General features: G+C 50.4%; 2 protein-coding genes across 6 annotated transcripts in view; one reads left to right on the forward strand and one right to left on the reverse strand.

Annotated features, from left to right (window-relative positions):
• The window catches only part of BCKDHA (branched chain keto acid dehydrogenase E1 subunit alpha), a 44,032-nt gene that overhangs the window by 4,502 nt on the left and 15,451 nt on the right, over positions 1-24,079 (forward strand). Inside the window, exons 2-6 of one of the 5 annotated variants that reach the window (XM_054697200.1) lie at positions 4,649-4,762; positions 4,978-5,158; positions 6,489-6,723; positions 9,170-9,319; positions 22,433-22,534. In XM_054697200.1, the coding sequence (XP_054553175.1) occupies positions 6,517-6,723; positions 9,170-9,319; positions 22,433-22,534 (459 nt within the window). In that variant the 5' untranslated portion in view covers positions 4,649-4,762; positions 4,978-5,158; positions 6,489-6,516. Of the gene's footprint in view, positions 1-4,648; positions 4,763-4,977; positions 5,159-6,488; positions 6,724-9,169; positions 9,320-9,797; positions 10,162-19,469; positions 19,937-22,432; positions 22,535-24,079 lie in introns of those variants that run through there. The other 4 variants (XM_037516633.2, XM_037516631.2, XM_054697201.1 and 1 more) reach the window with 4 other exon arrangements.
• On the reverse strand, positions 11,702-19,410 carry EXOSC5 (exosome component 5). The gene is made up of 6 exons (XM_037516637.2): positions 19,179-19,410; positions 16,855-16,968; positions 16,167-16,288; positions 14,717-14,857; positions 13,454-13,543; positions 11,702-11,871 (listed from the first exon to the last, which is right to left on the reverse strand). Exons 1-6 carry the CDS (start codon positions 19,324-19,326, stop codon positions 11,779-11,781), a joined length of 708 nt encoding a protein of 235 aa, XP_037372534.1. The 5' UTR covers positions 19,327-19,410; the 3' UTR covers positions 11,702-11,778.

The raw sequence follows: 24,079 nt of genomic DNA on the forward strand, positions 1-24,079 counted from the left end.
AGAAATCACAACGGACACAGCAGAAATCAAAAGAATAATCAGTAACTACTATGAACAGTTATATGGAAACAAGTTTAACAATCTAGAGGAGATGGACAAATTCCTACAACTCTACAATCACCCAAAGCTAGATAAAGAAGAAATAGAACACCTAAAACAGACCAATTACAATTAGCGAAATTGAAATGGTAATCAAAAACCTCCCCAAAAACAAAAGCCCAGGACCTGATGGATTTACAAATGAATTCTACCAAACATTCAGAGACGAATTAGTGCCTATCCTTCACAAACTCTTCCAAAAAATTGAGAAGGAAGGGACAATACCAAACACGTTCTATGAAGCCAACATTACACTAATACCAAAACCGAACAAGGACAACACAAAAAAGGAAAACTACAGGCCAATCTCCCTAATGAACACTGATGCAAAAATCCTCAATAAAATTTTAGCTATCAGAATCCAACAATGTATCCATAAGATAATTCACCACGACCAAGTTGGATTCATTCCAGGGGCACAAGGATGGTTTAACATCCGAAAATCAATCAACGTTATCCAACACATCAACAAAAAGAAATATAAAAACCATATGATAATATCAATAGATGCTGAGAAAGCTTTCGACAAAGTGCAACACCCATTCATGATAAAAGCCCTAGAAGTTCTTGGGATACAAGGAACATACCTCAACATCATAAAGGCCATCTATGACAAGCCAACAGCCAGTATCATTCTCAATGGTGAAAAGCTGAAAGCAATTCCATTAAGATCTGGAACAAGACAAGGATGTCCACTCTCACCATTGCTTTTCAATATAATACTGGAAGTCCTAGCCAGGGCAATAAGACAAGAGAAAGACATCCAAGGAATCCAAATAGGAAAAGAAGAAGTCAAACTATCACTATTTGCAGACGATATGATATTATACATAGAGAACCCCAAAAACTCCACAGAAAAGCTAATTCAACTCATCAATCAGTTCAGTAAAGTGGCAGGATACAAAATCAACACGCAAAAGTCAGTAGCCTTCCTATACACAAACAATAAATCTGAAGAAGAAGAAATCGAAAAGACCATCCCTTTTGTTATTGAAACAAAAAAAATCAAATATTTGGGAATAAATCTAACAAAAGAGGTAAAGGACCTATACAAAGAAAACTATAAAACACTGTTAAAAGAAATAGAAGAAGACACAAAGAAATGGAGAGACATCCCCTGCTCATGGATTGGAAGAATAAACATTATTAAAATGGCCATCCTCCAAAAGCAATATACAGATTCAATGCTATTCCAATCAAAATTTCAATGTCATTCTTCAAAGAAATAGAAAATTATTGATGAAATTCATATGGAATCACAAAAAACCCCGAATAGCCAAAGCTCTCCTGAAAAAAAAAGAAGGGAATGGAGGCATCAGACTCCCAGACTTCAAACTATACTACAAAGCCATAATCATCAAAACTGCATGGTATTGGAACAAGAACAGACATACAGACCAATGGAATCGAATAGAAAATCCAGAAATAAACCCACAGATTTATGGTCAACTAATCTTTGACAAAGGAGCAAAGACTATGCATTGGAGCAAAGAAAGTTTGTTCAATAAATGGTGCTGGGAAAACTGGGTCGCTACATGCAAAAGAATGAAGCTTGACCACCACCTCACACCATACACAAAAATCAACTCAAAATGGATTAAAGAACTAGACATAAGACCTGAAACCATAAAATATATAGAAGGAAATATAGGCGAAACACTACGTGATTTGCACATCAAAGACATCTTTACAGACACATCACCCAAAGCAGTGATAGTGAAGGCAAAGATAAACAGCTGGGACTATATCAAATTAAAGAGCTTTTGCACAGCAAAAGAGACAATAACAAAAACAAAGAGAAACCCCACCAACTGGGAGAACATTTTTGCACCCAACACTAATGATAAAGGACTGATCACAAAAATCTGCAAAGAGCTGATGAGACTCAACAACAACAAAGAAAATAATCCAGTCAAAAAATGGGCAGAAGAGCTTAAAAGAAACTTCTCTGAAGAGGAAATGCAAATGGCCAACAGGCATATGAAAAAATGTTCAACATCACTTGTCATCAGGGAAATGCAAATCAAAACTACCATGAGATACCATCTTACACCAGTGAGAATGGCACATATTAAAAAAACTAGCAACAACAAATGTTGGCGAGGGTGGGGAGAAAAAGGAACTCTTCTGCACTGTTGGTGGGAGTGCAAACTGGTCCAACCTCTGTGGAAAGCTGTGTGGAGATTTCTGGACCTACTAAACATAGAGCTTCCATATGACCCAGCAATTCCACTCCTAGGTATTTACCCAAAGGACACAGAAACATCAATTCCAAAGAACACCTGCACCCCTATGTTTATAGCAGCACTGTTTACAATAGCTAAGCTTTGGAAACAACCCAAATGCCCAAAAATAGATGACTGGATCAAGAAGATGTGGTACATATATACCATGGAATATTACTCAGCATTCAAAAAAGATAAACACATGCAATTTGCTGCAACATGGATGGCGCTGGAAGGGATCATGCTCAGCGAAATAAGCCAAAAAGAAAAAGAAAAATACCGGATGGTCTCACTCATAGCAGGAATCTAGAAAACTTAAATAATGGACCAGGAAAATGAAAAACTATAAGAAAGTGAAAATCAAAATCAACAAAAAACTATGAACCAGAGACACTTTTAGGGGGGCGGGGGCGGGAGGGGAGGGATTGGGGTCAGAATGGGGGGCGGCAATTGTATGGGGAATATAACAATAAAATTTATAAAAAAAAAAAAATACTATTTTCCCCCTTTGTAATAAACAAGTAATCTGTGGGAAGTTACTTAAGACTAATAAATATCCCGTTCCTTTTTTAAAAACCTTAACATCCCACAACCAGTGTTTGTTATAAACCTGGATGCGTATGATGGGCGTATCGGTAGGACTTCTGGTAGTGAGTATAGATTTCAGGGCCTCGGAATTTTTCTGATTGGCAGTAATGGGGGATCGGCCACCAGCAGGGTCGGCTCATACTTGATAAGGATATCTTTGATCGATCACCTTGGGAGCCTCATCGGTGTATTCCTATTAATAGGAAACCAGGGCTTTGGAGATGGACTGGCTAGTTGCATAAAGCTGGGCCATATAACCACCTTCCTACCCACTGGCTTGGATGTCCATGCAGGTGAATTGCTTCTTGCCCAGAAGCAAAACAGGTCAGAATGGCTGGTAGTGTAGTGCACAAGGCTCCATCATCTCCTGTGGCCTCCAGTGCCGTGAGGAGGCCGTGGCCCCATTTGCAGTGGGCCATGACTATAGCCCTCTTCTTACATCCAAACCACCTACCGGACCGCTGCAGGCCCTTGCACAGCATGGCTGTGGGTGACAAGAGCTTCTTACTGCCTGGTGCCACATCCAGAAACATTCTGCTTCTCATAAAATCAGTGTTTCAAGCCTCCATTGATGATCCTGGCTGCAGTCTGGTGTTTCATGCTCCCGGATTGTCATTCCATGGAAGGGGTGAAGCTGGGGAGACTGCACAAGTCTGATGGCGACCAGAGAGATCTAACTGGAAGTCACTGAATCTCTAGGGAGGGCAAGGGAGACAAAAGTACCCATAGAACTCAGGGCTTTTTTTTTTTTTTAAGATTTATTTATTTATACAAGAAGTGGGGTACAGGCGAGATGTGCGGGAGGGTGAGAGGATTCACCAGAGACAGAGCGGGGAACTGAACAGGCAGACTGATGAAATACACTGCCGAGGGGAGCAGCGGGCATGACAGGAGAGGTCTGCTGTGTCATGTGGGACCCTTGCTAGCCAGCCGGGATCAAACTGGCGCTGCAGAGGATGCAGACAGCCACACAGTGCTACACTCAACTGCCTGCACCACCAGGGGAGGCCCAGAACTCAGGGCTTTGGTGAAACACTGAGGCTGGTGGGAATGCATGCCCCCATCCCACAAATAGGTATCAACGGTTTATGCCAGGCACTGTTCTAGCGCAGGAGGCACAGCAGTGAAAACAAGAGCTCAAATCCCAGCCCTCCTGGAGCTGACACTGATATAGGAAGATTTAAAGTACAAAGGACAGAAATGCATCTGTTTCACACTGATACGTGGTACACAACAATCAGTGAGTGAGGTGAAGGGGATGGGGAGTAACAGGGCAGCGCCCCAGGTACAACAATCCTGCTTCCTCTGCCGCTCAGCTGCCTTCCTCTGGGTCTCCCTGCTTGCCTGTTGTCTGGCTGTACCAAGTGCACTCACGGTCACCATCTGTTCTCTCTGGGAGTGGGACCCGTGCCAACTCCAGCTTCTGGCTCTTGGCACAGAGCCCAGGAGCAAGGGAACTCTGGGCCACCCCACATCAGGAGGGGAGTCCTCTAGGTTCTATGATGGACTGGTGAGATGAAGGGCTACTGGGAAGGTGAAGCCAGTGCCAGCAGGGTGGGCCCCCTGGAGGAGGTGGAGGCCTGCAGGAAGAGGAGAGTCCCCTAATAGGGACTGATGGAGGTGGATGTAGAGGATAAAACAAGCACCACCAAACAGTGCTACTTTGGCAGACTTTGGGTAAATGTTGGACACTTGTTGCTGAATGTTACCTAAGTGCTTTATCTTATCACACCTAGGAAACAGGAAATCGACCCCATTTCACGCGGTAAAGTAATCAGGGTTCAGACAGAGGATGCCACTGCCCAGAGGTCACACAGCAAATATCTTGAACATCCTGGAAAGGAATTCAGGTCAGTGTGGGTCCAAACACTGACTCCTAACCTCTACCTGTACCTCCTGAGCATCAGCGCGTCATCCCACCACTGCCTCCCCCCTCCCACCCCCACCCCCAGCTTCTGCCTGGGCTGGCAGGTGAGGACTGCTGTCCTGGGTTACCATCCGCGGGGTCCAGCACAGGTTGTTTGCCTCGGCCAAGTGAGCTTCAATTTCTTTATCTGCAAACTAGGGATAGAAATAGAGCTCCTTAGAGAAAGCGATGTGAGGAGTATCCGATACTGGGCCGGAGAGTCCGCGCTTGGTGAGCAGCCGCACGCTTAGCCGATTACCTCGCCTCTCTGCGCCAGTTTCCTCCAGTGCAACAGGACAGGGAAGGCTCCTGCGTCTCAGGCTGTGCCAGGAATAAATGCGTACGTGTACATGCAGAGCTTTGGAACAGTCTACCTGTTAGCCCTGGCTGCCGTTGTTAGTGTGTGTGTGTGTGTGTGTGTGTGTGTGTGTCTGTATGTGTGTGTGTAGGCGGGGCCAAGCCAGCAAGGCCCTGGAGAATGGGGTGGGGGTCCCCTTCTCCGCCCCGTTGCGCGTGCAAGGTCGAGTGTCCTCAGAGATTAGGGACCCCCGCTTGTACTCGCACGCCCGGGGTGGCAGATGCGGCCGCCAAGGCCCTCTCCCGGGTTAGCAGAGGGCGGGGCTCGCCCCGCCCCCATCTCCGCCCCCGCGCTCTGCGGGCGGCAGGTGGGGGCCTTCGGGGGTGGGTAACCGAGTGCAGATCCAGCGCCCCACAGGCCGGGGTCGCCAGGGAGCGCCAAGCTCATTGAGCCCCCACTACTGACGGGAAGCAGGGTTGAGGCGGGTGTTGGTGCAGGGGGCTAAGGAGGTCCCTCTGCCTGAGGGTTGGTGAGTGAGAGTTGGGGAGCACCGCCTCTATCTGGGGATGGGGAGGCAAGCCTTTGATGAGGAAACCGGCTCTAGCCAGGGCAGGATTGAGGGCAGGAGGCTTGCGTGGGGATCGAAGGGTGAGACCATTCCTTTTTGGTTGAGTTGAAGGTGCACCTCTGTGGTGTGATGGGTTGGGGATGTTATGGAGGTGTCTGTAAAGGTGAATTCACTGCTGGTGCTTAGGGAGCTGTGGGTGGAGTAGGGGAGGGATGCTGGACTGGCTTTGGGAGCAGATGTGCAAGGGAATGATGGAAAAAGGGGAGTGTGTCAGGTGCTTTTGTGAGAAACCTGTGAATATGTGTGCAAATGTGGAGATCTGAATGGGGAGGGGAGAGTGGGGGCGCAATTAGGAGTGTGCAAGAAGTCACTTGGAATGAGTGTTGGTATGAAAATTGGGGGCTCCAGAGGGGTGTCTTCTGGGAGCTCATGTTGTTTGGGCGAAGTGTGCAAGGAGTCCCTTATGTGGGGGTGCAGCCTGCCTCAGTGGGTGGGTGTGGCAGGGGACTTGGGCATTCAGTGTGTGCACGGTGGGGTATGCACAGAGGGTGTGCAGGCTGGAGCTAAGGATGAAGGGTCACTGAGGATGGGGCTGGGGGAGGGGTGGACAGGTATAGCCCAGGGGCAGCTTCCAATAGTCCGGAGTAAGCAATAGACTTGGTTTTTGCCTGAGGAAAAGCCCGGAACTAAATGGGTGTGAGGGTCACTGATCAGGCAAGTCTCTGCCTAGAGCCTCTTCTGCAGGAGTCAGAGGAGGAAGGTGAGACTTCTGATACCTTGCCTTTTCTTTTCCTTTGCCCCCAGGAAATCCTCTGGGAACCTCTCCCCAGTCATGGACAGCTGCAGTCTTCCAGAGCTCCAGAAGCCTCTGCTGGCAGGTGCAGGCCGTGAGCCTCCTGTCCAGAACCCTGGTGAGCGTGAGCCAGGCCCCCCTCTCCGGGAGACAGCCTTTGCTGAGTCGCCGAGGGCTTGGCCGTTCCTACCATCACTTCCATCTGTGAGCGCTGGCCTGGGGGAGCCAGGGCACCCAGACCCCGAGGTAGGAGAAAGGGGCTAGGGAGTCCAGCTGTGGTCAACATCGGCAGGCTAGCTGCTAGGGAATCTGCCTCTAGCTTAGACTCACTCCACTTTTCCTTTTTTCCACTGTCCTCCATTCCCCCTGGCTCCTTTACTTTTTTCTCTGCCTCTCATCTTCATTCCCTCCCTTTGGCCCTTTGTCTCCCCTCTGGTATCTGACACCCCCGTTCTCTCCCCATCACTCTCTCCCCAAAGCTGATGTACCTCTGACTGTTGTCAGTCTTGTTTCTCCCCGCAAATTAGTATTACTTTTTTTCTTTTAAAGATTTATTTATTCATGCATATAAGAACCAGGGTACAGGCCAGATGTGCGGGAGGGTGAGAGGATCTACCAGAGACAGAGTGGGGAACAGAACTGGCAGACTGACTGAAATACACTGCTGAGGGGAGCAGCGGGCGAGACAGGAGAGGTCTGCCGCGCCATGTGGGATTCTCGCCCGCCGGCCAGGATGGAAAACCGGTGCTGCGGAGGCTGTGGACAGTTTCACAGCACTGTGCTCAACTGCCTGCGCCACCAGGGAAGGCCCCCCAAATTAGTATTACTTTCTATAATTCCTTGCACATATTTTTTAATCTATGGTGGGGGCCCTTTTTAGCTGGGTCCCCTGAAGTTTTGTTTTTTAAAAGATTTACTTATTTATGCATACAAGAATTAGGGTGTAGGCCAGAGGTGGGGGATGGTGAGAGGACCCACCAGAGACAGAGTGGGGAACAGAACAGGCGGATCGGCTGAAATACACTGCTGAGAGGAGCAGTGGGTGAGAGAGGAAAGGTCTGCTGCGCCATGTGGGTCAGCTCCCTGGCTGGGGATCAAACTCATGCTGCAGTGGCAGGTGACAGCTTGATGGTGTTGAGACTTTAACCTCTGTGCCACCAGAGGCCCCTTTTATTTCTTTTTTTTTTAAATGTATTTATTTATTTTTTAATAGAGGCATGTTTTTTTAGTTATTTGTTTATTTGTTTGTTTTGTTTATTTGTACATGCACGGGGTACATTCAGAAGTGCAGGAGTGTGAGAGAATTCACAAGAGCGGGGAGCAGAGCAGGCAGAAGGACCGAAGTACACTGCTGAGGGGAGCAGTGGGCGGCAGGAGAGGTCTGCGCGCCATGTGGGACCCTCCTCTGGTGGCCGGGGAGCAGCCGGGGATCGAACTGGCGCTGCAGGGGCTGCGGGCAGCTTCGCAACCCAGCGCTCAACCGCTGTGCCACTGGGGAGGCCCCCCTTTTATTTCTTAAACAGGTTTTTTGGTTACTATTGCAGGATATGAAACCACTGCAACATTTAGTAGCTTATGCCAGCAGTCATCACCTTGCATGGTTTCTGTGAGTCAGGCATTCTGCCTCAGGGTCTTTTATGAGGTAGCACTTGGCCAGAGGCTAGAGCTGGAGCAGTCAGGGGCTGGGCATCTCCATGTAGTCTTGGGGCTTCCACGTGGTCTCTCCATGTGGGCTGGTTTGGGCTTCCTCACGTCATGGTGGCTTCAGGGCAGTCAGACACCTTCAGCATGAGTGTTTCAGCAAAGAACCCGCCCAACCATTTGACTTTGGCTTAAAAGTCTTGTGACAGAATAGTACCACATTCTGTCAACCAGGAGTGAGCCACAGACTGCCCTATTCAAGGAAAGGGGACACAGACCTCACCCCAACAGAGTATTGGACTCACACTGTAAAAACAGGCGGGATGGGAGAGACTGTTTTGGCCATTGTTTTTGAAGTGTCTGCTACCTGGTGGCAGGAAGCTTCACTTTGACACTGGATATATCTAAAAGCCCATGTTTTGAAGACTTTGAGGGTTTTATCTCTGTTAGTTTTCATATGTGGTTCCCTGAATACCTGGTTGCCTTTGCATGCTGATCATTGTATTTAAAACATTGTTTTGAGGAAAAATTTATTGAGGCCTAGAATGCAGGTATCGTCTTCCAAAGAATATTTGGCTGGCTTCTGTAAGCTGAGGCACTCTTGTGAGCTACTTGATAAAGATTAAAAAATAAAATTACCTAGAACATACCGCTTCAACAGGTAGGTTCCTTAGAGGCAGGCTGCAGTTATTTTGGCCTGTCTCCCCTAATCTCCTTATTGCGGGTTCCTGTGCTCTATAGTGTCTGCATCCACATCAAGGGCTTGTAACTCAGATTGCAGGCAAGAGCAGTACCCGTGACTGGACCTGGGAACACCCTGAAACTAAATTCAAAAACTTCAGGTGGGGCTGGGGCTTTTCTCCAGAGGCAGGGTTCACAGGCTCCTCTCAAAAGTATCCAGGATATAGAAAAGTCAAGGGCCTAGCTCTTAGAATTTTTTTCTCTTGGGGTGTCCAGGGGGACCCTAGTACTGGTCTTTGGGGGCAGGGGGGGAGCAGAACAGTGGGATAGGGCCGGGTGGAAAGGACCAACCAGTTGTCTCTGCCCACAGGACACATCATCCAGTGACAGCGACTCAGACTGGGATGGGGGTGGCCTCCTCTCCCCGCTCCTACCCCACGACCACCTCGGCTTGGCTGTCTTCTCCATGCTGTGCTGTTTCTGGCCCCTGGGCATCGCTGCCTTTTGCCTGGCCCAGAAGGTCAGTCTGTGTGTGTGTGGCTGGGAGGGGATTGTATATATAAGAGGAAAAAAGCAACCAAACCAAAGGAAACAAAGCGGAGGGGCCAGCCTCAGGGAAAGATGAGGAGGAGGAACCCCTTAGCAACATTCAGTGTTGCAAAAGGGGGTTTTCACAGGGGTAGCCCTGAAAGGTGATGAATTTGTGCATGCTGAAGATCTGGGGCAAGCCACTTAACCTCCCCACGGCCTCGTTTTCCTCCTGTCAATTGGGAGTAATGCTGCCATGGGATCACTGCGTCAGATGAGTCAGGACAGGGGCATACAGCGATATATGTATAATTCTCCTCGTCACTCAGTATCCCCAGTGCCCAACCATGGCACTCCCTGTTTTGGGAATATGAGTGAATATATGGGTGTGTCCATGGGGGTGGGCTAGGGTGGAAGGAAGCAGGATGGGTTGAGGGATGCTTGGATCACCACTGTCAATGCCTCCGCAGACCAACAAGGCCTGGGCCAACGGGGACATCCAGGGGGCAGGGGCTGCCTCCCGCCGTGCCTTCCTGCTGGGGGTCCTGGCTGTGGGCTGGGCGTGTGCACATACGCAGCGGCCCTGGTGACTCTGGCTGCCTACCTTGCCTCCCGAGACCCACCCTAGCTGCCCCAGCAGCTCCGTGAACCCAGAGGCCGGCAGCCCAGGGCAGAGTGGAGACTTGGGGTGGATGAGGAGGCGGTAGCGACAGCTGCATCCAGAACTGGGGGCCAGCTGGACCACCCCTCTCCCCCATCGCAGGTGAAACATGAGATTAAACATCAGGCACTCTCGTAGCCAAACCCGTGTCTGTCCGTGTGTGGGGGAAGGTGGAAGGGGCTGGGGTGCCTGAGACCAGCAAGGGATGGGCCAGTGTTCCAAGCTGTTACTTTGGAGCTGGAGAAGGGGGGATCTCAAAGGCAGGGAAGAGGAGTCAGTCAAGAATTTGAGTTGAGTACCCAGTCTTTAGTCCTCCTTCACATTAACTGCCCACAGTGACTTCTCTGAGACTCTTTTCTCATTTGCAAAATGGGACCAAGGTTCTCCACACCTCAGAACTGTGGTGAGGACCAAATGGGTGGATTATATAGGTAAACAGCAGCCTGTCTGAGCTCTTTCTGTTCCAGGGGCCACAAACAGAATGCTGACTGCTTTATGCAACAGAATGAAGCAGCAGAGGCAGAACTGAATTCAGGGGCTCAACTGAACAGCCTAGTCTCCACTGGTTGCCCCACCCTTACCTTTCCTGTTGGCTTGTGTAGAATCCCTGGTCTGGGGGAGAAAATGGCCCCAACAGCTCAGGTACCATCTAGAGGTGCCCTCTCGTTGGCTTCCCTGAGCTGTGGCAGCCCCGTTCAATAGTCCGAGATGAGGACAGAGATGGAGCTTTATGGCATCAACACAATGGCCACCTGGGAGGTGCTGTCCATGGGGCCTGACGTCACCAAGTAACAGAGTGACGGGCAGTGTCTGTTTAGTGCTATTCCAACAGCCCTTCCCAGAAAAAAATACTACTTGCCATTTGCTGCTTCCTTGAGCTGCTCATGGAGCACCACTTCAAGCCAAAGGTCTACTGCACCATGTGGGTAGCAACCTGGCCAGGGATTGAACTTGTGCTGCAGTGGCTGCAGATAATTTTCATAGGCTGCTGCATCTTAATAATCCCTTGTGCCACCAGCCTCCAGGGGCTAACTGTAAGTAATAGCTTGGGGGCTGGGCTCCGAGTGGGACCCTTGCCCCACCACTCACTAGCAGGTGACCATGGCAGCTAACTGGCTTGTGACCTTGTTTCCTCATGTTAAAAAGGGCCAGCAGCAACGGCCCCAGCTCACAGGGTTTTGTGCATGGAAGCAGGGCTCAGAACCAGGCTCCTACCTGCAGTGACATTCCCTTCCGGGCCACCTTTTCCCTCTCTGGCCCTCACTTGCTCTGCCTGGGCTGTTCCTTAACCCATACCCCATGCCAAACCGCAGGCCTCTGCCCCCACATAGCCCTACATCCATGACCTCACTCCCTGGCCTCCTCCTGGGTTTCCCTCTGATGTCCCCCTTCCCTCCAGGAGACCACAATTAATGTAAATTTGCCCTCTCCTAACTAACTCTTCCAAGCCCTCTTCCCTGCCCCCACCCCCCTGCAACTGCCACTATCTGCTATACATTATTTTCTTTGCCCAGCCCCTCATGGTTCCTTGAGCATGGGGCCTGGGTCTCCTTCACTGTTGGGTCCCAGCATCTAGGAGTGCTCACACACGTGGGTGCTCAACGGGCATTTGTTAGAATGAATGGAGCCAGTGGATGGGCGATCCTCAGTGTTCTGGGGAGGAGGCTTGTGCCCCAGGGTCAGGGCTGTGGTCAAGCTTTCCGGGTAGGCAGGACACAGGGCAGGCTGGCTAGGCTGGGCCATGTGTTTATTTTACACTGGAGCTGGTGGGTGGTGGCGGTGGGAAGGAATCAGCTCTTGGAGTAACGCCTCTGCAGCGATTCCCGGTAGAAGCGGAAGACGTGCTGGGTGGCAGCCTGAGCCGCAGCCAGGCACTGCTGGAGCTGTAAGGGAGAGGCTGGTTAGTGCTGGGGGCCCAGCCCTGCACCCCCGCATCACCTGGCCAGCCCTGTCTGACCCACCCAATGCCCAGAGCCTCTTCACCTCCAGCCCCCTCCTCTCAAGGTGACCCAGGTGGGGATGATTCCAAGGGTATTTCTCCCCCCTTTCCCGGCCCCCTTTACTTCATGGGCTCTCTCTTTGAGGGAAAGAGAGAAATAGAATGCAAGGTCCTCAGAGGATAGGATTCTGGCAGCTCCAGGACTTCACCAGCAGGACCAGGCACCCTCAAGAAGCTCCCATTCCTCATGGAATTAGAGATGGAATTTTATTTTTTTTTTATAGAGGCATGCTTTATTTATTTGCTGCTGTTTGTTGTTTATACATGCACTGGGTACAGTCAGAAGCGGAGGGCGAGAGAATTCACCAGAGCCAGAGGAGCAGAGCAGGCAGAAGGACCGAAGTACACTGCTGAGGGGAGCAGCGGGCGGCAGGAGAGGTCTGCGCGCCATGTGGGACCCTCCTCCGGTGGCCGGGGAGCAGCCGGGGATCGAACCGGCGCCGCAGAGCAGCTTCGCAACCCAGCGCTCAACCGCTGCGCCACCGGGGAGGCCCTAGAGATGGAATTTTAGAGCCATAGGCCCTGTGCCTCCAGATACTCTTTATTTATTTATTTATTTTTTTTACCACAGCACCATGAAGCTGTAGATGCTTATGCATTTTTTTTTTTTTACAGAGGCAAGTTTTATTTATTTATTTATTTATTTGTTTGTTTATACATGCACTGGGTACAGTCAGAAGCTAGGGAGGGTGAGAGAATTCACCAGAGCCAGAGCGGGGAGCAGAGCAGGCAGAAGGACCGAGGTACACTGCTGAGGGGAGCAGAGGGCGGTAGGAGAGGTCTGCGCGCCATGTGGGACCCTCCTCCGGTGGCCGGGGAGCAGCCGGGGATCGAACCGGCGCTGCAGAGGCTTCGGGCAGCTTCGCAACCCAGCGCTCAACCGCTGCGCCACCGGGGAGGCCCCAGATACTCTTTAAAACCATGGCATCTGAGACCCCAAATCTTTTTCTTCCCCATCGCCATCCTTTATATCCCCTCGTCCCTTCCTCTCCCCTCTCCCTTCAGAGCCCTCACTGCATTTATGAATGTCCCTTAGTTTTTGAGTATTTTCTTTTTGGAGACCCCAAACCTTGACTGCCTGGTATTTCTACATTCACAGAGGGCCAGGCTGGAATGCTCTTGGGATACCACTGGGCCCAGGTTTCTAAACCTTGTCCCTTCAGAGACCCAGAATTCTGGGGTGTATACCACTCTGAGCTGGATGCTGGGGGGCTTCAGGTGCCCCCTCCCTCATTTCAACCTGAAATTTCTTTCCCTCCAATTCACACATTTAGCTTCCATTTAAAATTTCCACCCAGGTGTCCATGGCTGCATCTGGCCCTCACACACACGGTCCCACGGAGTGGGTGGGCTCTGGACTGTGGCTGCCAGGGCACTTGGAAATGTGCAGTGCCTGAAAAGGACTCCTTCAACCTCTCGGGGGAGTGGGAGGGATCTGCTTTCCACTGCTAGGCACGCGGGGCTACCTCAGCGTCGGAGTACTGTCCCTTGGTGGTGGACATCAGCAGCTTCCTCTCCACACTGTCGAGCGCAAAGGTCAGGACAGCCCGGGCCTCCTGAGGATGAAGGGTAGAGATGGGGGACCCGGCACTTGACCTTCAGTCCTGATCTTGATTGGCCCTAAGGGTGGACTTGCTTCTCCTACAGCCAGTGGCTCCCGTAGCAAATGCACAGCAAATAACATTGCTTCATTACAGCATGAATGGAATGGAAATACTGGCTGATGTGGAACAAGTATACTTGAGGATCTGTTTTGTCATGGGCACGTCACCTAAAGTTGTAATTTCCAAGAACTATGAGGGCCATTAAGTGAGAACTTTCTCTATGTTTTTCCCGCTTCCTCTGCTTTTCCTTTCTTAGAATCGTTCCCCACAATTCCAACCACAAGGTTCTGACAGAGGCTTCCAAGCACAGAGATGGTCATTAACAGGTGCCTCTTGGCCCCCTTCCGGACTCTGCAGAGGTGGAGCTGGGGCTGGGAGCTGGCAAACTATTTCCCAAATGTCCTTGCAAGAGGAGCAGCAGCATTCTGGCCCTCATCCTCACAGGCAGGGGCTGTGCTGGTGGCAGTTTCCATAATGGCCACGGAGGGGGGTGGGCTCTGGACTTCAGCAGCCATGGGAAAGCCAGAGAATCTTTGTGCATCTGAACTCAATGCCACATCCCCAACAGCACAAAGCAGAGCTTGCTATGGGCTTCTAATCTCTGGGTATTCCTCCCTCTGCCTTTTTACACTTTCTGCTCTTTATTGTCAAGGCCAGTTCCTGCATGCAATCTGCTTTCCTGACTAGATGTGCTGGGCAAATAACTTAGAATAACCAGAGCCTTAGGCCACCATCGACATGAGCTGATGAGGAAAGTGCACTCCTCTTCTCCTTTACTTTTGAGCCTCTTAAGAGGGAAAGCATGGAGCTTGAGGGGCCATCGCAGCCTCAGGAAAGATACTGGCTAGAGAGAAAGCAGCCAATATGCAGAAAAAAGTAGGGGCTGAGAAATGAAGTGAGAAAATGCTGAAATGGAGGAAATGTTTGAGCTCCTGGAGCTAGCTACGCTGAGTCTGGTACTGACTGTCAACAGACTCCTTAAGTGGGTTTGAGCTGGGTTCCTAACCTGTGCCCTGACGAAGGGCCTGGCTTACCAGTTTGAACTAACTCTTTTGGAAAAGTGGGGCCTAGAGAAAGGGGGAACGTCTGCTTACAGCCTTTCACCTACCTGGCCTTCGAACCTACCTTTTCTTGCTTGGTTGTGGGATCCAGCACGAGGTTCCCATCAGAGTCCAGGGCGCAAGTAACCCCACAGAAGAGGGCCCGCATGGGCACACCAGCATCCACCAATGCCATGCAGGCAGCGTTCAGGCAACAGGCCAGGAGCTGAGTGCCACAGGGAATGGTTAAGAAGAGGTTCTACTATAGGGTTGGACCGCAGAACTTATCCAAGCTTCCATTCACGGGCCAGTTGCAGACATCACTAATCAATCACTGAAAGCGAGTATGGCAGCTTAGTTCTAACTGGTTCTGGAACTGAGTAACCTTGGGTTCCGGATCTGACTTTGCCACCTCTCAGCTTGTTGTGACCCCGAGCAAGTAAGTTATTCTCTGAGCCTCAACTGCCTTGTGGATCATGATGACATTCAACAGATACAAACTGAAGCATGAGCCAAGTACCTTTGGGGAAACTGAGGACAGAGTGGAAGAGAAACCTTGTAAGAGCCCATGGGAAGGTGATGGCAGAGGCAGGCCCAGAAGGACTCAGAGATGGAGACAGCAGGAGAGAGACAGACAGAGATTAGACTGTCTGGGAATTTCGTAGGCAGCCACTAGGGTGATGGGGAGGGGAGGTGTCATTATCACTGACCTCAGGAGTCCAGACCTGGAGTCACACAGCTCCAGGTCTGCAGTTTCCTCAAGTCTCCCCTTCCCAGAGGATGAGGGCCTAGCTTTAGAATCAGCCCCACCTCACCACCCACCCTTTGAACTCTAATTCCTTGTTGTGAAATGGTGTCACAGTAGTCCTTCCCTCTTCCCATGTACGAAGTGCTGAGCCAAAGCAGGACCACATGCCAGAACAGCCTTCTGGAAATGTGCTTTCAGGGCCTCAGCCTTTCTTACCCTAACCACAGGGATCTCTCTAACCATGCTGCTGACCCACTGCCCTGCCTGTTCAGGGCTCCCTTGGTGAGGAGGCTCAGTGAAGCTCAGGGTGAGTGGAGGCCGATGGAACAGGCAGGGCCCGGTGTCATTTCTGCCTCTGCTGCCTTCCAGCTGTGTGATCTTGGATAAGCTGACTTCCTCTCTCTGATCTCAGTGTCCTCACCTGAAACATGGTAACACAAGAACACTCATCTGCCAGGGGCCTTGGGCTCTAGAATCAGAGGTCTGGCTTCAAGTTCAGGATCTGCCCCCTCCTAGATAGGAGCTGACCTTCTGGTGCCTCAATTTCCTTACTTAAAACCTAGGGATTATCATGAAACCTATTTCTTGTGTTGGGTGGATAAAATTAATCCATGTTAATGTAAGGCACTCAGAACGGTACCTGGCTCAAAGCACGCGCTTAAGCTACATTATTCTTCTTCAGTAAGCTGGTGCCTCTCAAGTGTTTAGAGAATTCCTGGTTAGCAGAGAGTGTGGACAAGACTAGCAGCAAGGCAGGTTATTAGGAGGATTCCAGCAAAAAGGATACAGAACCAGCATCGCTGACAACCTGCAGCACCACGGTGATGGAGGTTCGGGGGTGAAGGGCTCCGAGAACCACCGCTTCACACGTGTTCCTGATCAGCCGTTCCCGGCTCTTCTCCGCAACACCTGGGGAAATCGGGGGTGAGTGGGGTGGTCAGGTTATCCCTTTCCGTCTGGCCCACCTTCTCTATGCTCCCCCCAAGCCCTCTGGGAAGGGCCTGTGGTCTCAGCCTAGGCTGGTGTGGAAGCCTGCATGGATGACAGATGATTTTCAGCAAGAAGGAGGCAGGGCTTGACCGGTACCCATCCCTGCCACCTGCAGCATCTGGCAAAGAAGTGGGGATGGCAGGGTGGGAAAAAGAATCCAGGGAAGGGTTCCTATAAGCCAGTGGGCCCAGGGCAGAAGGACACAGAGGGTACAAGGGTAGAAAAATAGGTTAAGGGAAAGAAGGGGAGATGGAGCCAGAAAAGAGGGAAGGGACGGCTCAGAGACGGAGATGGCGAGAGAAAGCACAAGAGAGACAGACAGACGTTAGAAGCAAAGTGAAAAGCCACAAAAATACAGAAATCAGAGGTAGAAAGCTGGAAAGAGAAAGATCTGAGGGGAGTGGAGACTGGGGGTGGAAGTGCCAAGGGGCTGGGCCAGAAGCCCCAAGAGACAGGGCATCTGGAAACACAGCTGGGCTCATTACCTGGCAGCCCGATCTTTGGCCTCAGGATCACTTCAAGCGTGGCCTTGTTGAAGATCTCTTTGCTGACCTTCACCTCGGCTGGTCCGTACACACCGGCCAGGACGGAGGTATCTCCTGGGGAGACAGCATGGGTGGCATCACCACAGTTCTCTGCCCCTGGTGCCCAAGGGGCAGCACTTACCCGTGGGGGCGTGAGCTAGAGGCCAGGGTTCCCTACGTCACCCCTGCTCTGGCCCACCATTTGTTGGCAGTCATTCTGTGAGCACCTGCTTCACATCCCACCTCTGTTTCCTCATCTGTAAAATGGCGCCAATGACAGTACCTCCCTCAAGGAGCCACGAAAATGAAATGTGACAATCATGTAGAACACTTGGGACATGGCCTGGCGCATGCTCAGTACGTGACAGACTTTAGGTAATAGTACAAACAGGAAGTTCTTCCTGAGCTAACCTTCTTCCCTCATACTGCTGCTGGTCTCAACTTCTCCTTCCCAGCTGTCTTTCCTCAGGCCCTTGTCCCAAGCTCTGCAGCAGTCAGGACACCTGAGAAAGGGATCACTATCTGGGGCTGGGTGCTGTCTCCTGCATGTTTCCTTGCATGGGTATGAGAGAGGGCAAGGGGGGTCCTAACAAATAGAAATCTGGCACTTAGTCCTGTCTGCCTTTCCTGCTCTATCCCCTCCTGTGAGATTGTCACTTCTCTGGGCCTCTGTTTACCATCTGCAGAATGAAGAAACTGGACAATTGTAGTGGCTTTCAAGCGTCTGACCATAACTCTGCAGATGAAATACATTTTACTGCAGAACTCCAAACTCACCAAATCTGCGCCTGTGTCAATGGAACAAATGCCTCACAACATAACTACTACTATTACTGTTGTGATATGCTGGATTTTCCTACTATTCCAGTCCAGAGGATCACTGGTCATGTCTGCAGCCTGTTAGTGCACACAGTGGCTTAGAACTGGAGCTGGATATTGCAATTTCTGGGGAGCTTAACAGTTATGATGCCCAGGCCCTTCCCCTAGACATCCTATTTAACTGCTTGGGTGCCAGAATCTCGCCACCTCCACTGCTCTACGCTGGGATGAGCCAACACCATCTCCCTTTCTCCTTATACCCTCTGTAGTCAATACTGCAGTTGAAGAGATTCTGTTAAGATACATTCAGATCATGTCACTCCTGAGCAAAACCCTGATGGTTTCCATCTCAATGACTAGGCATCAGCGATGGGCAAGCCTTCTGATTTCCCTCCAAAACCTCCTCTCCCTGCTTCAACCACCATGGTTTCCTGACTTCCTCAAATCTATCAGATCAGTTTGTGCCTCAGGGGCTTTGCCTTCTGTTCCCCATTCCTGGTATGCTTTTACTCCCCATATTTTGGGATTTGCTCCCTTTCCTTTCATTCTTGTTCAAACCTTACCTTCTCATTGAGGCTCCCCTCACTATCTCTTTTACGACTGTAACACTCGCTGGCACTGCTGCATTTTTCTCCACAGCATTTTATTATATATTTTAGTTATCTTTCATATATACACTCTGTTAATGCGGCAATTAATTTTTTTAAATTGCTGAACTCTCAGTGCCTGGAACAGTACTCAGCACAAATACGTGTATGCTGAACAAAGGAATGAATAAAAGCAGGTTTTGTACCTAGGTAGAAGGTAAGGCCTTAGTGAGGGGAGTGGTACAGTTTGGGGTTTTACACTTATTTGAGAAGAATATGTATTTACTGGGTCAAGGAGCTGAATGTAGTTGAGAGGTAGTTAACAAAGCGAAGAGGTCAGTTACACAATTGGTGGTATATGTCACCCTCAATTTAGAAAATGTTTACTTAGGTAAAAGACTTAGGTCTAGGAAGTAAATAAGTCGGTAGAGGAGATCTTCAAGGCTAGGAGGTATTTAGGCAAATCAACAGGCCTGTCTCAGTCTGAGCTGTATGGGTATATGTGGAAAGGGGTTTGGGGGGGAATCTATTCAAGGAAGATATTTACCCTATTGAGATTTCTCCTTTGCTCGAATATTTTCTTATGGGAGTGGGCTCAGTCTCTCATAATGAAGAGCATCTGTCTGGGTGGGTATATGGTTCCCCCTTCCAGTTGGGAAGAAAAAGATGTAGCCACACCTATTTTTCTACGGGAAGAGACACATGTAAACTCTCATCCGCCAGGGCCAGAAGTTCTACACCAATTCAGGAAGGACAGCTACCAGCTAGCGTGGAAGAGGGCGGCCACGCCTACGTATGGTACAGTGTAGTCGCGTCCCCAAATAAATACGACCTGGGTGAAGGTGACCCGGACCGGATTTACCTGGGTTAAGTTCTTACCTTGTAGGAAAGATGCAGAGCCATCCGGCCGGGAAAGCAAGTTCTGTTCGCAAGCAAAATGCCGGAGGCTGCAGCCAGGGACGCGAGCAACCGGCTCTGTCCCAGACTCTGGGCGAATCTTGGCGTCAGTGTGCATCGCTCCTTCCATCGCCCCCAACCCCACGTGCAGACCCGACAGTTGCTGTTTTCCGGAAGCGCGTGCTGGCGTACAGGCTGTGTACTCAGTGCGCACGCGCCGATTCGGAACGCGGGGGCGCCAGGAGCCGCGTCGCACGTGGCTCCTGGTTTACTAACAATCTGGTTCCGCCCATCCCGCCCCGCAACTTCAGGGAAGCCATTGGATAGCAGCGGAGAGAGGGCGGGCCTTGGCAGGGGCTCGTCCTACCCGAGGTCCCCGGGCCCTAAAAGACTGAGGCTCTGGAAAGGTGGTCCTTTTCCTTGCCTGTTACAAAAACAACTACGATGAGAACATCAGAGTATTGATGGAGAAGCGCATATATTTTCTCCACCTATATACATGTTGTAGAGACAGAATGGCTGGCATCAGGCGGCTTGTTGGCACGGTGGTGTTGGTATGTGAGTCAGGCACTACAAGGGACAGCCCCAGTCCAGCCGAGCCAGGGGCGGACCGTCTAGCGTAGTCAACCAAGATGGCGGTGGCAGCTGCAGCGGCGAGGGTCGGGGGGCTGCGTCGAGTCCTGAGCCAGGCTGGCTTCCTGTTCCTGCGGCGGCCCGGAGCGCGGGGGTTGGCTAGATCTGTGAGTAACTGGGAGCTCTCCCCAAGGGGGAGTAGGCATGTCATCGCTGTCTTCAGTGTGGGCCCCTGCAGAGTAGGGGAAGGTTTGTCACTGAAGCTGTGCAGGAACTGGGAGAACTACTTGAAGAGGACATTCAAGGGAAGAACCTCCATTTCCTGAGGAGAGGAGAAGCACAGCAGCTGCTTTGTGGGCGCTGAAGAAGGAAGGCAATGTGGAGAGAGGGAGAGCCGTTCCTCAGGTGTCAGTGTGCCCCCAGGAGGAAGGCGACCTTTCCGCTCTCAGGGTTGTTGTGAAAATTAGATAAAATTTGAAAAATTTAAAAAGTAAAATCAGGGGCTTCCCTGGTGGCGCAAAGGTTAAGCACAGCTTTGTGAAGCTGTCCGCAGCCTCTGCAGCACGAGTTCGATCCCCAGCCAGGGAGCTACCCACATGGCGCGGCAGACCTCTCCTGACTCGCCCGCCGCGCCCCTCAGCGTGTTTCAGTCAATCCGCCTGTTCTGCTCCCCACTCTGTCTCTGGCGAATCCTCTCACCCCCTGCACCTCTGGCTTATACCCCAGTTCTTGTATGCATAAATAAGTACATCTGTTTTTTTTTAAAAAGTAAAATTAAGTGCTAACAACAGGATCTGGCGTATAATAAGGGCAATAGGGATGTTGGCCGCTGTTGAAAGAGAAAGTGGGAGAGTGAAACTGCCTTAGTAAGGGAGAGATTTTTTTCCTGCATGAAGGACTCCCTCCCACCTCCCTTTCAGGGGAAAAAAATAGATGTAAGGTTTCCTGTCATGGGCTTTTAATAGTGCCCTGTATTTCTTCGCTCACATTCTGATTTTAAAATGAGTTGCATAAAAAAGTCATTTTCCTGGTCACCCCCCTCCCCCCGCCCCCACCCCATCAAATGTGAGGGCAGAGACTGTGCCTGTTTTGGTTACTCTACAGAGGTGACGATAGTCAGTGGTGGCTGAATTAACGAGAAGAGAGAGGAGGGAGAAAAGTCCAGACAGGGCACTTTGCCCCTGTTTCTTAGAAACACTTGAGAAACACCTCGTTTCTTGTTCTAAGGCTTGGAATAAGGTTGAGGCTGCTAATGTGGCAAGCAGCAGAAATCTAATTGGGAGCCTCTGTGTAGGAAGAGAGGCAGTGGGCTGCAGAAGAGTTAGGAACTAAAAAGTCACAGACGTGAGAGCAGTGGTTCAGGTGGTTACTAAAGTTAGACCACCCTTCCCTGCTCTGCCTTTCCTCAAGGGGCTGCTCCTCTTTGGACTTAAATTTTCCCCTCCGGGAAATGGTAGCTTTGGCTCCCTACTAGGGTTGATCTGAATATGAAATCGGTGAAGTGATAAGAACTGGCTATGATAGGACAATGGGAATGTTGTGACCGTTGAAAATGAGGGTGGAGAGAAGGGACAGAAACTGACCTTGGAAATGGGGAGAAGGAAGGAGATGACCCTGGGAAAGGGCCTGTATTGGTGAGGGCCCTGAAGGAAATCTGTCAAGATTTCTGTCCTGTCCAGTTGGTTTAGACCCTCTGATCCCCAGTCTGTTAGGAAGGGAAGTTGGAATCTGAGGGAAGAAGCTCTAGGTAGGGAGAAATAGGATGAAGGTGGGGGTCAAGAGGATGGGCCAAGAGTGAGGTACAGAGACCCAGAAAGGGAGTCACTTAAAGCAGGTGATTGTGGAAGAGCTGCTGGAGCAGGGTGGGGGTGGGGCAGTCTCCTGCCTTTGGTGTGTTCTCTGTGGCTTTTTTTGGAGCAGTCAGAGCCTCCCCAGCTGATCTCAGTGGGAAGAGCCCATTGGTTGAGCCAGTGGGGCGGGAGGTGGGCGGAGGGGGTAGGGATAGGGAAAGGTCATTTATAGCTGATTAAATCTGTTTCCCTCCTGGCTCAGTCTGCTGCCCTTCCCTCTTGCCTCTCCTTCATTTTTTGGGGGGAGGGGGGCCGATCGGATGTCTTTCAGTTCCTATTCATTATTTTTATATATTTGGAGTCCCTGTGTTCTTTTTTTTCCTTCTCACTTTATCTAGCTTATTCTTTCTAAGATTAAAAAGAAACACTTTAGTGCAGTGGGCTGGGGTGAAGGGAAGGAGTGGTAGCGTTTAGTCACAGGAGATTATAGGCCAGCAGAACTGTTGTGAAGACAGAGTATTTCATATTGGTGCTATCCAGAACAGTAGCCACTGACTGCTATTAAGCTCTCAAAATGTGGCTAGTGTGACTGAGGAACTGACGATTTTTCTTTATTTAATTTTAAGGAGCTTAAGTTTAAATAGCCACAAGCAATCAAGGCCAATCAAGGTGGAGCCACAAAATGGTGCCATGGGGGCAGGTTGGGAGACTGCATTGAGCCAGACTGCGTTGTTGGTGCCAACTGGGTGAGGAGGATGACCAGGGCTGCATTCTCCGTACCTGCCCGCCACCCCCCTTCCACTGTGCCTTTTCCTGAACACCCTGTTGCCTCAGAGTTTTGCTTGACTTCTACCTCCCTTCCTTCTGTTCCAGTTGCTAGCAGATGTTTTAGTGGTTCAGGGAGAAGAGGAGGAAGGAAACTTCAATTGTCAAGGGAGTCCTCGCTGGTTTCTCAACCACCACCCCAAAAAGCAGGTGGGACCTCGGCCAAGACACTTTATTTTTCTGAGCTTATTGAATGGGGGAACAGAGTTCCTGGCCCATTGAAGTCAGGGAGCACCTGGAGCTTGGACGGTGTGATGGTGAACGACCAAATGGCATCTTTCACTCGTATCCAGAAAGCCATATCTGATTGTCTTTACACGAAGGAGTTTTATTCGAGATGGTCATCAAGGGATAGGCACCCTAAAACACCTGGCTCCTTGCATGTGAGAGTGCAGTGATTTATTTTTTTTACCTTTTAAAATGGCAGGCTTATTAGAAGGAGAAAGAAAAGAGAGGCACCTGCACAGTCTCAAGTGGGCAGGAGAGCTGCCGGGAGAGCAGCAATGTTAAGGAAAGGAAGGTAGCAATGGGACGGAAGTTTGGGGCTTAACATCTCCAGGTCTGAGAATGTGCCTGGGAGTTTGGATGCCATAAGTCAGGGTGTTTGACTTTCCCAGGAAGCGTTTTCTCAGCAGCCAGCAGATGTTTGTTTCTGATATTATAGAGGCACAGATATTTTTATTAAGGTTAAAATATAGTCAGTTTTCCCAAATCTTCTAGAAATGTTCATTGGAGCCAGTTAACGGTTAATCATAAGGAGGGAATGGGGGTGGGGTGGGGCACAATTCAGAGAGTTAATAGTTAATCCTATAGAGGGAATGCAGTTCAGTAGTTAGTTTGAAGTTTCAGTTATTCCTAATTCTTAGTCTCTTGCAAAATGGAGGGGACCCAGCTTCACAAATTAGCAGTAATGTTACTTCCCCAGTGCAGCTGTCTGAGCCGCGTGTCAGTATGCCATTGCCGGTGCAGTGTCCTCAAGTTGTCTGTGCCCAGTATGTCTGGTGGCCCGAATGGAGCTGGTGGTTACTGGTCTCTTAACTGTTTGGAGCTCGGCTTTTTTTTTTTTTTTTTTTAAAGATTTATTTATTTATACATATAAGAGCTGGGGTGTAGGCCAGAGGTGCAGGGCCTAGGGGAGTGAGAGGATTCACCAGAGACAGAGAGGGGAACAGAACAGGAGGATCTACTGAAATACACTGCTGAGGGGAGCAGCAGGCAAGACAGGAGAGGTCTGCTGCGCCATGTGGCTCAGCTCCCTGGCCGGGGATTGAACCCGTGACACGGCAGCTGGCAATAGCTACATAGTGCTGAGATTTAACCAGTTCCTTGCGCCACCAAGAAGGCCCCAAGATGGACTCTTATCACAACATGAAGCACTTCTGGTTTACATTGCCAGCTCACACCCTTATAATATTTCATACTGCCACACTGCAAGGCACGTACTGGTGGTATTCTGTTATAGGTGAGGAAACTGAGGCTCAGATTGTCATGGCCTGACTGTGGAGCTTGGATTTCTTTCATTGTAGCAGGCTGCCTGGAGGAGAAGGACTCCAAGGATTTGCTTCATGTCTTGTAACATTCTGGGGGTCCAGCGCTGGTGTGTGTCACCAGCCTCTGCCCAGCCTAGCAGGGCTGGTGGAAGCTGGGTGGGAGGAGCCACCCCAGCCCACTGGCCATTTTCCATTGGTTGAACCC

The sequence above is a fragment of the Talpa occidentalis genome, unplaced genomic scaffold (genome assembly GCF_014898055.3).
Source record: "Talpa occidentalis isolate TD23 unplaced genomic scaffold, MPIMG_talOcc4v2.1 talOcc4.17, whole genome shotgun sequence".
NCBI lineage: Eukaryota > Metazoa > Chordata > Mammalia > Eulipotyphla > Talpidae > Talpa > Talpa occidentalis.

Bases quoted from the DNA above. Each gene is read 5' to 3' on its own strand.
- EXOSC5 (XM_037516637.2), bottom strand. From the start codon at position 19,326: ATGGAAGGAGCGATGCACACTGACGCCAAGATTCGCCCAGAGTCTGGG. The intron at 16,289-16,854 runs GTAATGAGCCCA...CGATTTCCCCAG, and splicing joins GCCAAAGATCGGGCTGCCAG to GTGTTGCGGAGAAGAGCCGG. The intron at 13,544-14,716 runs GTAGGTTCGAAG...CTTCATCCTCAG, and splicing joins CCACAACCAAGCAAGAAAAG to GAGGCCCGGGCTGTCCTGAC.